Here is a 12,638-nt window from a genome sequence, read left to right as displayed (position 1 = left end):
GGTGTATAGCTCAGCAATAGGGTGCCTGCCTAGAATCCCTAGGAAGGGGCTGGGTGTGGCTCAGAAAGCTTATCTGCCATGCATAGGCCTTGGGTTCCATCCTCAGTAAACTTTAGAGACCCCACAGCTCAGTTAGGAGTTTTCTTAGAATTCAGAGTCCTGACAGATTCTGGGAGAACATCCCTGAAGGTGTAAAAAGCGGCTCTGTTGATTCATTTGTGAGACTTTATTTATTTAGCTTTTTTCAAGACAGGGTTTCTCCATGTAGCTCTGGCTGTCCTGGAACTCGCTCTGTAGACCAGGCTGGCCTGGAACTCAGAGATCCTCCTGCCTCTGCCTAGGATTAAAGACATGCACCACCACCATCCCTCACGACTTTGTTAAAATAAGAAGTTCCAAGCATCTTTGGGGTTTTATTGCATTCTTTTGATACATACTTCCTTGCCCCCTTATTGTAATAGCAGCTCAGGTTTGAAACTACAGAGCGTTCTTTTGCTAATGCCAAACTCTTGTCACTAATGCTACCTTAAGAAACGGCAGCTTTCAGGGAGGTGGTGGTACACGCCAATAATCCCAGCACTTGGGAAGCAGAGGCAGGAGGATGTATGTGAGTTCGAGACCAGCCACGTCTACAGAGTGAGTTCCAGGACAGGCTTCAAAGCTACACAGAGAAACCCTGTCTTGAAAACCTGAAAGGAAGAAAAGGAAAGAAAGAAAGAAATGGCACTTACTCTGAATAAACTTTTTTGGATGGCAGGATACAGGGCCACCAAACTTTGAACTTCAGTCTTGAGGAAGATGTCAGGTGTGTCATTGTGGAGACTCAGAGAGTCACTCATTGAAACAAACAAGCAACTATTCCGTTCATCTCAACATTTATTCAACACTGGTTTGTGCTAGGCCCTGTGCTGTGGTCGGGGTGTAATGGGTCAGAAGACAGTTCCTGCCCTCTTAAGTCTGTTCGGTGGATAGTTAGGCAGTTACAGGGAACTGTACTGGATCTTCACCTAGTCCAACTGGGTTAGCAACTGTTTCGAGTCACTTTTGTGTACCAGGCATTACAGCAGGCCATTGGGACACGCCTCTGAGGAAGGAAATCACAGCCCTCTTTCTGGTGCAGGTTACATGGCAGTAGGGGATTTGGCTTCAGCCTCTGAGGAGAAAAATGATACCTGGTGATGAGGCCAAATGGGTTAGGTTCCCAGCTCTGGTGAGATAGGCTTCCTGGTTCTAGTATAGAAGCCAGTGTGAGCCACTGAATCAGGCATTTTAACCCACAAAGTTGGAGAAGGAACCCTGCCCTGGCTTTATGCTGCCTCATCCCGTGATCCCGTGAGATCCTGTAGAAGTGCTTCGTGTGTGTGTGTGTGTGTGTGTGTGTGTGTGTGTGTGTGTGTGTGAGTGTGTGTGTGTGTGCGTGCGTGTATGAGCGTGTGCACACTCTCCTCCCCACCCCCATGTACTCAAATGTGTGTAGAAGTCAGTTGTCTTTCACTGTGTGGGGTTCGGGGTTTGAACTCAGGTTGTTCGGAGGCACCTCTTATTCACTAAACCATCTATCTCTTTGGCCCAAAAATGCTTATTAAGTGATATAGGTGCTCACAGGTGGCAGTAATGGGTCGGGTGTGGGACAGGCAAGGGCAGATTCCTCAGTGTGGAGCCCAGGCAGTCTTGGTACAGCAGCTCCACCTCACCCTGCAGGTTCTGGGGCCTAGGTGTAGCTCAGTGCTCCATACCCCATGGTGGTAGTTCACTGGAGTTTCTGTTCCTTTGTAACTTGGTGCATGAAGAACCCAAGTCTTGTCAATTTAGTGGTGTCTGGGTAGTTGAGATGTGTGTGTTAGTGGGAAGTTGCTGAGGAGAGAGGTGTTTTGCTAGGTTGCTCATGCGATGGGTTCAGCCCTGTGGTTTGACATCACAAGTCTATTTAGATATAAGCTGCAATGTGATTGTGTATGTTTTATCTATATGTTAATTCATTTTTGCCTAAAAAATTGTTTTTAATTGTGTGTGAAACACACAAGTGAAAGTGTCCTTGCAGGATACAGGAGCAAAGTGGACCCCCAGAATTAGCTAGCGTTACAGTTGTGTGGCCTGCCTGACATTCGTGCCGAAAACCAGTCATGTCAGAAGACCAGTGTATGCTCCATCACTGAGCCATCTCTCTAGCCCTCATTTTTGCCTCTGAATACACAAATGGGTTTCCTGAGTTTGTCTGAGAATTTACAAGTTAGTGGCTTTGGGACAGCGGTCTTGAACATGAGGGACCTCCGGCAGCACTTCTGTTCTTTGTGGTTCTTGTCACTTAAAGACTATTTAATTTTAGATTTGTGACATGGGCTCACCATGTAGCCAGGGCCGGTCTGGAACTCAGAATCCTCCTGCCTCCACCTCCTGAGTTTTTGGGATTAGAGGCATGAGTGATTTCTGTGGTGTTGGGGATGAACCCAGGACTTTGTGTGCCCTGGGCATTCTCTTCCAGCAGCGGAGCGACAGCCCATGTTCTCTGATAAAAACTTTTAGTAACAGGTCATAAGCTTTGCAGTAGTAGTTTTGATTTTGGCACGTTTTTCCTCCCTTTTTCTTGGGACCCTGTTTTGTGTGTGCATGATGTAGTTATTGCTACAGCCAGACCATTTCTTTTTGTTGTTGTTTTGTTTTTTCTTTTTCTTTTTTTGTGAGAAGTTTTATTAGGGGAGGGAAGGGGGAAGGAAAGGGAAGGGAAACTGGGAAACAAGGCGGGGCGGGGGTGTTTCTTTTTTTCTTTTCTTTCTTTTTTTTTTTTTTTTTTTTTTTTTTTTTTGTTTTTTTTTTTGAGACAGGGTTTCTCTGTAGCTTTGGAGCCTATCCTGGAACTCGCACTGGAGACCAGGCTGGTCTCAAACTCACAGAGATCCACCTGCCTCTGCCTCCCAAGTGCTGGGATTAAAGGCATGCGCCACCACTGCCCAGCTAGCCAGAACATTTCTAAAGGCAGAAGCCTTCTTCAGAGAAACCTATCTCACTAGGGTGGTAAGGCCACCTACATTACGAGTGTTGAAGCCATGTGGTTCTCTCTCTCTCTCTCTCTCTCTCTCTCTCTCTCTCTCTCTCTCTCTCTCTTCTGTGGCAAGATCTCAGACCAGGGAGATCTGAGACCCTCCTGCCTCCTCCACATGGTGCCTATGCAACAGTGCCCTTTTCAACCATGTGCTTCTTAAAATGTGATTAGAAGGAAAAACTAGGTCACTGGTGATAGAACAGCAATTACCAGGTCAGTCAAGATGTTGTGTCAATGTGGGTGTCCACACAGTGTGGCCAGGACGAGGGTTAGAGTTATCAGCGCTCTGTCGTCTTGTTCAATTAAAGGACACTTCAAGATGGAAAAACGACAAAGGTCTAATATCAGAATGTGATGTAGCTGTTTAAAAGACTAGTCTGATTTTGTTCAAACTGAATTGGTTGTCTGTCTGTGCTCATTGGGGCTGGTCAAAGTGTGACCTGGAAGGATGCTGGGGAAACCCTGTCCCGAGTGAGGCTTCATGGAGGAAGTACCTGGCATCCCATGTGAGTAGCCAGACTCAGTTCTGGAGAATGAGGGCTAGTGGGAAAGTTGTGTGACACCAGGGTACAGGAAACCCTAGAACACAGAAGTAGAACACCGTACAAAGTCTAAATGCACCAATAGCCAGGCATGGTGGTGCACACATGTAACCCTGGAGCCTGAGGCAGGAGGATGGAAGTTCACGATGAGTCTGGTCACAGAGTTCCAGGCCAGCCTGGGCTGCATGCTGAGACTACGTGGTGATCCACATAAGAAGCTTGGTGCAGTGGTACATGCTTGTAATCCCAGTGCTGGGGATGTGGAAACACGTTGGCAGATGTCTGGGCTGCTGCCATCTGATCTATCGAAATCACTGAGCTGTAAATTCAGTGAGAATCCCTGTCAAAGACCAGGGGCCCAGTCAGTTGGCTCAGCTGGTAAAGTCCAGATGACCTGAGTTTTGAGTCCCAGCTCTCATGGATGGGTGGAAGGAGGAACTAATTCCACAAAGTTTTTCTCTGATCTCCTCACACTTGCTGTGACATGAACACCCTTACACACACACACACACACACACACACACACACACACACACACACACACACACACGAGACTGAAGAAACACTGACATCAATCTCTAGCCTCTGCATGCATCTTGCATGTGTGCATGTGCACCACACAGCAACAGTACATATAAACATGTACACACGGAAAAGGACAGATTCAGGAGCCACCGAGAAGAAAGATGGTGAACTTTGATATTTAAGAGGAAGAGAGAGTAGTAACAAGAATGCAGTAGGCCAACACCACAGTGCCAGTAATTCCAGCGCTTGGGAGGCTGAGACAGGAGATTGCTGCCTTGAGTTTGAGGCCAGAGTGGGCTCTGTAGTAAAACTCCATTCCCATAACAAAACAAAATTTAAAGTTACAGCAACAGTTTCTAGAAGCTGAGAATCAGAAACTAGTAAAAATCTGATGCAAGTTTGCACCTTGCTCTCAGCCTCTGGTGCTGATGGTGTGCCTGTTCACAAACAGCCCTTTTGTGAGCCAGCAAGACACCTCTCCCGATTGGTCAAAGGCCACATTAGAGTTGGGTAAGCCCTGCCTGGTGGTGCACACCTGTACAGGAGTAGAGAATAAGGAATAGTGATCCCAGCACTTAGGAGGTAGAAGCCCCAGGGTCTGGAGTCCATAGTCCTCCCCAGCTACATAACGGAGTCAAGGCTAGCTTAGACTACCCAGAGATACAACCTCAAGAAAACCAAAACAGAGCTGAGGTGGCAACAGCTGCACGGTAGTCTGCTCGAGAAAACAAGCTGAGTTTTCCATGAATTTCTTTCCTTTTCTTTTCTTTGTCTTGACTTTTTTTTTTTTTTTTTAAATACCAATTCTCATATAGCCCAGGATGGTTTCTGTCTAATTACAGAGGAAGGGTGACCTTGAGCTCCTGACCCCTCTGCCTCTACCTCCCGGTGTTGGCATTACAGGCCTGGACCACCACACACACACACAGGACTTATGCAGTGCTAGGGATCAAACTCAGGGCACCATGCATGCCAAGGAAACCATCTGCCAATTGAGCCCCAGTCCCAGGCTAAGTAAATGTCGTTTACTCATTGTTGTGTCCCCAGAGGCCCAGTGTGATTAATGCATAAGTGGATTTGTTTTTTTTAAAAAGGGTGAGGTGAGGTGAGATGGTGCACACCTCTAATCCCAGCACTCAGGAGGAAGAGGCAGGAGGATCTCTGTGAGTTGGAGGCCAGCCTGGTGTACAGGGTGACTTCCATGCCAGCTGGAGCTACATCATGGCCCTGTGGTAAAGGTGGCCTCTTTGTGTACAGCAGCAGCATTTTGCATTGTAGGAAGAGTGAACATCCATTATCCTGTTTCCTCCTGTGGAGGCAGGAGGACCAAGAGAGGATGGAGATTGCAAGTTGGCAGTCATTATTTAAGCAGGAGAAATTCTGTTTCTTTAAGATAGACTCAGTGACCCTCAGTGACCTGCACACAAACAGAGGCAAGGCTTTCTTCACACTAACATTATGGAGACCATCTCCATCTTATGATGTAACCAGATTCCACAGGAATGAGCTCTAAATGAAAACACCAGTAGCTCTGTAAAAATGAATGCTGATTCTTATTTTTGAAAAGTGAGATCAGAATGACTCCATTCAGAAGTCCTGGGGCTCCAGTGGCTCAGAAACTGGGGCCTTGGTGAGTAATGTTGGGGGCTGGTGAGGCAGAGGCGGAGTGTACTAGGTTCAGAGTTCAGAAATGGGAAACCATTGTAGCATGTATATTTACTGACAGGATCTTAAGTAGCCCAGGCTGGCCTTGAGCTCAATGTGGAGCTGAGGATGACGTTCAACTCCTGATCTTCCTGCCTTCACCTTCTAAGTGCTGGGATAATGGGTGTGTACATCTCTACCTGGTTCAGGTAGTTGTTGGGGTCAAACCCAGGGCTTATGTGTGGGGTGAGTTCATGCTTGCTCATGTCTCCCTTGGAAAAGTTAACACAGTGCCAGCATTCAGCTACCCTACTGCTGTGATTCCAATCATCAGAAATATTCAGAATTAGGCAAATCATCAGAGCCAAGAAACAGAACGGATGTTGCCTCAGGCTGAAGAGTTTGCGGTGACAGAGGTGACATTAATGGGACAGCACTTCTTTGAGGATGATAGAAAAGTTTGAATAAAATGGTTCTGGTGAAAGCTGTTAACCCAGTGAGTGCAGGAAACCATTGGGTTATATGGCTTCCCTGGAACTTGCTGTGTAGACCAGGCTGGCCTTGAACTCTGAGATCCCTGAGTGCTGGGATTAAAGACATGAGCTATCACCATCTGGCTCCTTTACAACCTTCTTAACATGCAACCTGTTACTTTTTCCACAACACTCTGCTAATAGCTCTGTATTTTCTACTAGTCTGCTGTTTCCTAGTCTCCAGTGTACCAAAGTTTATGTTTGCAAAAAGTGCAGGATTGGGAGTAGCTCAGTGCAGAATGTATGCTTAGAAGGTGCAGAGCTCGGGGTTCCATCCCCAAACACACATGGACACACACACACACACACACACACACACACACACACACACACACACACACACACAGTGTTATTTATTACAATACCCAGAATGCATAGCTCCTTTTGTTGTTAGCAGTTCTGGGGTAAATGCATTAGATCTTTTTAAAAATTGGTGTTTATAGCTTTTTAAAACACACCAGTAATTCCATCTCTGTGTTCATGCATTTAATGTTTTAAGCTTAAATTACAGCATTTAAATTTGTTGATCCCCCAACTTGAGGAAAGATACTTATAGATAGTTGCTAGGGATGTGTGTCTAATGTGAAATTAAGTTTGAGAGATCGCTGGCACATTAACTGGTGATTTTTCCCCCCTTCCATTGCAAACATTAAATGTGGTGGAAGTCTGCTTTATCAGTGTTAACTCCAGTGTTTGTTTGCTTTCAGTATTATGTGCCAAGAACCTTGCAAAGAAAGACTTCTTCAGTAAGTACCACCCAGCTTTGTTCTTATATAATGTGATTTATATATTTCTGAAAATTAATTTTTATGTGTACATGTGCGTGCGTGCGTGCGTGCGTGCGTGCGTGCGTGTGTGTGTGTGTGTGTGCCCCACAGCATGCATGTGGAGGTCAGAAGACAACTTGAAGGAGTCAGTTCTCTCCTTCCACCGTGTTGGTACCAGGGATTGGATTTAGATCTTGCTGGCCCCGACACTTAATTTTTTAAAAGCACTGGGTGTAGTTTTCTCAAAGCCTGGGAATCCAGAGCTTGACAAACACCTCCTGGCTGCACACAACATTCATCTCATCCTGCATCCCAGCCAAGCCCACATCCCCTGTCCTGGGAGTCCAGTTGGGAGGACCTTGCTCTCTGCTGGGTGGGGTAATACTCTGCAAACAAGGCATTTATGATGTAGGTGGCTGGACTAAAACTGCCAGTCTAGGTTTGCAAATAAAATCCCATTTAAAAATGTGTGTAATAGGAGGAATTGTAAAGTAGGGGCTGTGCCCCTGAGTGTGCCTTACCCTCAGTGGAGCAGCACCTGCAGCCTGAAAACCTCCACTTCCAGTCCCCGGGGACTCAGTGCTTAAGTGGCACCATCCACATTTTCAGGACAAGGAGACTTAGGCTCAAAAGCTTCATCCACGTGGCCAGGAAACTCCAAAGTGGTGGCTCACAGACCAGTCTCTTTCCAAAGCCTCCTGCCTTACCACTTGTCTAAGGTTGTAAACCTATTGGATGCATATGCTAGCATCTAGAGACTCACCCCAAGTAAGTCTTGGGGACTCCATGATGCCACAGCTAATACAGGCAAAAGACCAACAAACAAAATTTCTGGGGAGCGTGACTATTTACTTCATCATAGATCCTGTTCCTACATTGAGTTAGTCCCTTTACAATCATCAGAGATGGGGCTTGCTGCAGAGATAGATGGCTCACTCAGCATGTGTATGTCCCAGCACCTTTGTGGGCAGCTCACCGACTGCAACTCTAGCTCAGGAGATCCAACACTTCTAGCCCTTGCAGTACACACATACATGTGCATACATGTACAGAGACACATACACATAAATACAGGAAACTTTTAGAATGTAAAGCTCAGCAGAGACAGATGTTTGAATTTGAACCTGTTTTCCTACTTTTCTTAGAACCTAGGTGAGGAGGTGTGCTGTCTCTGAACTCCTTTGCTAAGGGAGACCGACCTTCAAAAAGAGACTAGTGGGGAGTGACACAGGCAGCCCTTATCCCACGGGGTGATCTTGCCGGTCCCTCTGCAGGGAGGATGCACTGTGCCCCAGGTAGACTGTCATCTCATCTGGGTATGTCTGCTCTCTGTCCCCCCAGGACTCCCTGACCCCTTTGCCAAGATTGTTGTGGACGGCTCTGGGCAGTGCCACTCAACTGACACTGTGAAAAACACTCTGGACCCAAAGTGGAACCAGCATTATGACCTGTGAGTCAACCTCCCATGAGGCTCTGGGGCTTGAGGAAAGCAGGCATGAAGCTTTAAAGAGACATACTGAAGAAAGAAAAAAGATGGCTGATTTTTTAAATGATGACCAAAGGGCTGGCCAAGCGAACTCTCATTGCCAGCTTTACAGTTACTGCCCTGGGGTGCTCTTGGCATTTGTTCTCATAGATTTTCATGGTTTGGCTCTTAACAGAGTGATGCTGTGACCCTTGAACATTTCAACTTCCTAGCTGTTTCAGCAGAAAAACAAACAAAAAAGTTGCAATTCATGTCTGAGTGTGCTACATATTTTTCAGTGAAACCTAAATCTAGTAGTTTTTATCTAAAAAGTACATTAGTATGACCACATATTTCTGTTAGTTTTTGAAAATGTTGACCTTTTTTTTGGTACTGATTTTTTTCTTCACAACCCATTTTACAGTTTTGTATATTCATTCCAAATTTAGGCTCTTTTTTTTTTATATGGACCCATGTCCCTGCATAATGATTAGTAACACAAATTGCATTGTGTGTGCATATGTGGGTGGGATTTTTAGTAGTAGTTACATGGTGTGGTAACGTGGTTGCCATTTGTCTTGAAAGCTCTCTTGGTGGATGTGCCCTAGGATTAAGTAGGGTTATTATCTTGGCTCACGTACCTTTGTGCACTTTGGATGGATTTTGTGGAATTGTAAGGAGTCCCTTGTTGCAAACTTGGTATTCTCTGTTAAGCCTGGGTCACTGTCCCCAGAAGTGCTAGAGTGTAGTCCACAAGTTCCATCCTGTGCTGGGCCTGGGGGTACCGGCCTGGAGTCCTGGCACTTTGGGAGGCTGAGGCAAGAGCATTTCGAGCTGAAGGCCTGCCTAGTTTACAGAGCCAGTTCAGTCTCGTTGTTACATGGGGAGGTACACATACACACCACGGTAAGGACTCAGCAGAGTCCAGCTTGGTGAGTTGATGACTGCACTAGGGTGATTCACAGGAGGGTGGGTGAGGGGTGATTTAAGTTGCTGTACTGAAAGCCAACTGAAAGCACCAGTGATGCTCGCCTCCCTAGAAGCTGGGCCCGGTTGCTCTCTTGCTCTGTTGTTCTCTGCAGGACTTGCAGGCAGCTTAGCACCCTGGAGCATCTCCTCTCCTCAGCAGTCCATACCTTGTAATCCTGGGAGGGGAGGGGAGCCTTTGTGAATCTGGTAAATTTCAGGATTTCCTGACTTGTGAGTTTCTTATTTCCTGTGTTTTACTGAGATTCCTTTAGAATTTCCTGAGTTTAAATAGGTCTCCCTCTGGTGTAGAATATTTCACTTCCAAGGAAATTGTTTCACAACTGTAGCCTGGGCAAATTAGACTCCATCTCAAAATAAAAAGTTGTTTTTGTTTTTTTAAACCAGGGAGGGATGGGATTGGGCATATGGCTAAAGAAGAACACTTGTCAGTGGGTCAAGGGTCAAGGGCATGGCTCAGTGGTAGAGTGCTTTGCTTTGGCCTATGGGAGGCCTTGGTTCAATCTCAGGTACAATAAACAAATGAATAAAGGAAATGCTAATTTAAAATGCTTATTGTGACTTGGTTACCAGCACTCACAGCTTGTGTATCTGGTTGGAATCTTTTTCCCATGCCTAGTGAGACACAGCCACTCAACTCTTACTCCATGGATTCTAAGTCCACCAGATGCATGTAAATGAGGCTGTCATAGTTCCGAAGTGTATCTGAGCGAATTTATGTGCTCTCCCAGGTACGTTGGGAAAACCGACTCTATAACGATCAGTGTGTGGAACCACAAGAAGATCCACAAGAAGCAGGGGGCTGGCTTCCTCGGCTGCGTGCGGCTGCTCTCCAATGCCATCAGCAGATTGAAAGACACTGGCTGTAAGAACCAAATGCTCTTCCGCCTCTCAGTGCAGCTGGAGAAAGCTAGGAGGCATCTTTTTCTTTCTTTGATTTACTTTGAATGCTGAATACAGAATTCCTGCCTTCCTCCCTAGTTAACCTTTCCTGGGTTAAGTTTTGAATTGTTTGTTTGCAGACCAGCGTTTGGATCTATGCAAACTAAATCCCTCAGATACTGATGCGGTTCGTGGCCAAATAGTGGGTAAGAATTTTCTCATGTGCATAAAGGGCGATTTGATGGAACCCACTGTCCTGCTCCCGGTACTGATGGGGCCAGGCTTCTAGGGCAGACCACATCTGGGCCATCTCTCCAGAACAAGCCTTTCCTCTTGTCTTTTCTCTGGTTCCCTTCATCTTGTCATTGAAACTGAGTTCATGTGACTCCAGTGGAGATGGAGTGTGTGATTTATAAGTGTCATGCCAGTAACCACAAGAATGGACAGTTGACGTTTGTATTGTCCGGGGGTTGATAAGAGCTGAGACCACACGTTGAAGAGCTGAGTTGGGATGGCCACATATGCAGGAGCTGGAATAAATGGCTTCTGGGAAGCCCCATCTTATATGGCAAAAGCAATGACAAATCCAAGTAATGTGATTTATAGCCAGAGGGTTTCGTTGTGTGGCGAGAACGATTAAAATGTGCTCACCATGTTGACCAGAGGCATTCCGATGGAGTGACCTCCGAGTTGCCTGTCCCCTTGCCCACCCTGTTCTTGGCAGTGTCTTAGGGGAAAGCACATGCTGGCCATGTGTACTGACTGCATGGACTCGGGTGGAGCAACAGCCAGGCTGAGTCACTCTGCAACTCCAGATGCCTCAGGTCCCAAGACAGTGAGCAGCGTATCCACCCTGGCAACGGCTTATCGATGACACTCACATGCAATGCATTCCCACCTGGAGTCTCTTCTTTCCTCTGTGGAGGGATGTCAGGGGCGGAAACCACACAATTGAAAACTTAGGAGTAAAACCACTTTCTTGTCCTTGCCAGTGAGGCCAGACATGAATGTTTCTTTATACTGAACATGACTGTGGGCACTGAAGATGTCCTTTGTACCTCCACTAAACATAAACCAGGTCTTCTTAAAATTGGAGGCTAGTGTAATGGGATTACACAGTGTTCGGTAGCTGTATGGGGGGCAGGGAGCAGGAGAGCCTCAGCAGCTTCTCTGCTCTCTGCTTTCAAGGACTGTTGAAACAGTGTGTGGGGTTTGCAGCTGTTGGCCCGAGATGCTTCACACTGAAGCCTCAGTGTGTGTGTGTGTGTGTGTGTGTGTGTGTGTGTGTGTGTGTGTAAACTCACTTTCTTTTTATGATACTTGGATATATGTTATAGGGTGTCAGTGGCTCACTGTGTGGCAGGGTGTAGAGCAACCCTTGGTTCTAATGTAAGCTCTTCTTTTCTGTTGTAGTCAGTTTACAGACCCGAGACAGAATAGGCAGTGGAGGGTCGGTGGTGGACTGCAGGGGACTGCTAGAAAATGAAGGGTACGTATGCCTACCGTGATGCCAGCCATGTTCTTTGTCCCCATAGGAAAGAACCTGTGAACCTTATACTGCTGTGGAGGGTAAAACTGTTCCAGACTACTAGTTTATGAAGGAAGGTGTAGCTACCCCAGGGATTAGGTCCCCCCACAATATGTGACTCTGTGTGTGTGTGTGTGTGTGTGTGTGTGTGTGTGTGTGTGTACGCGCGCGCGCCACCCACCTTGGGTTTTTTTAAGATTTATTTATTTACTTTGTATGTGTTGGTGTTTTGCCTGAATGTATGTCTGCGTGAGGATGTTGGATCCCTTGTAACTGGAGTTACAGACAGTTGTGAGCTGCCATGTGGGTTCTGGGAATTGAACCTGGGTCCTCTGGAAGTGCTCTTAACTGCCGAGCCATCTCTCTGGCCCCCACCTAGGATTTTGAAAAAGGTCTTTCACTGGCTTGGGACTCACTAGTTAGCCAAGGCTGCCCAACCAGTGAGCCCCAGTGAGCACTGTTTCCTCCATGCATACACTAGCTGGGCTTTGAACTTGGGTCCTCATGCTTGCACAGTATGTACTCTACCCTCTGAGCATCACTCCAGGCCTTAGACTTTGTTTCAATCATGATTTTATAAGACAGAAATTGGAACATTGGCTTGTGTTTGATTTTTTTTCTTCAAAATGAATGTTACTTTGTTCAGCTGCAATAATGGTAAAGTCATTGCCTTTAAAAAAGTAGTCCATGCCAAAACATGAACAGATAGAATGGTAAAATGTAGG

The 12,638-nt window shown here is 46.4% G+C and overlaps 1 protein-coding gene across 3 annotated transcripts in view; it reads left to right on the top strand.

Annotated features, from left to right (window-relative positions):
* The window catches only part of Smurf1 (SMAD specific E3 ubiquitin protein ligase 1), a 90,561-nt gene that overhangs the window by 57,321 nt on the left and 20,602 nt on the right, over positions 1 to 12,638 (top strand). For 2 of the 3 annotated variants that reach the window (XM_027413617.2, XM_027413616.2), the window contains exons 2-6: positions 6,992 to 7,030; positions 8,393 to 8,501; positions 10,235 to 10,368; positions 10,526 to 10,591; positions 11,799 to 11,874. In XM_027413617.2, coding sequence (XP_027269418.1) covers positions 6,992 to 7,030; positions 8,393 to 8,501; positions 10,235 to 10,368; positions 10,526 to 10,591; positions 11,799 to 11,874 — 424 coding nt within the window. The remainder of the gene's footprint in view (positions 1 to 6,991; positions 7,031 to 8,392; positions 8,502 to 10,234; positions 10,369 to 10,525; positions 10,592 to 11,798; positions 11,875 to 12,638) is intronic. The other variant, XM_027413618.2, reaches the window with a different exon arrangement.

The sequence above is a fragment of the Cricetulus griseus genome, chromosome 4 (assembly GCF_003668045.3).
Source record: "Cricetulus griseus strain 17A/GY chromosome 4, alternate assembly CriGri-PICRH-1.0, whole genome shotgun sequence".
NCBI classification, from domain to species: Eukaryota; Metazoa; Chordata; class Mammalia; order Rodentia; family Cricetidae; genus Cricetulus; species Cricetulus griseus.
This window is presented reverse-complemented; position numbering and strand designations above follow the sequence as displayed.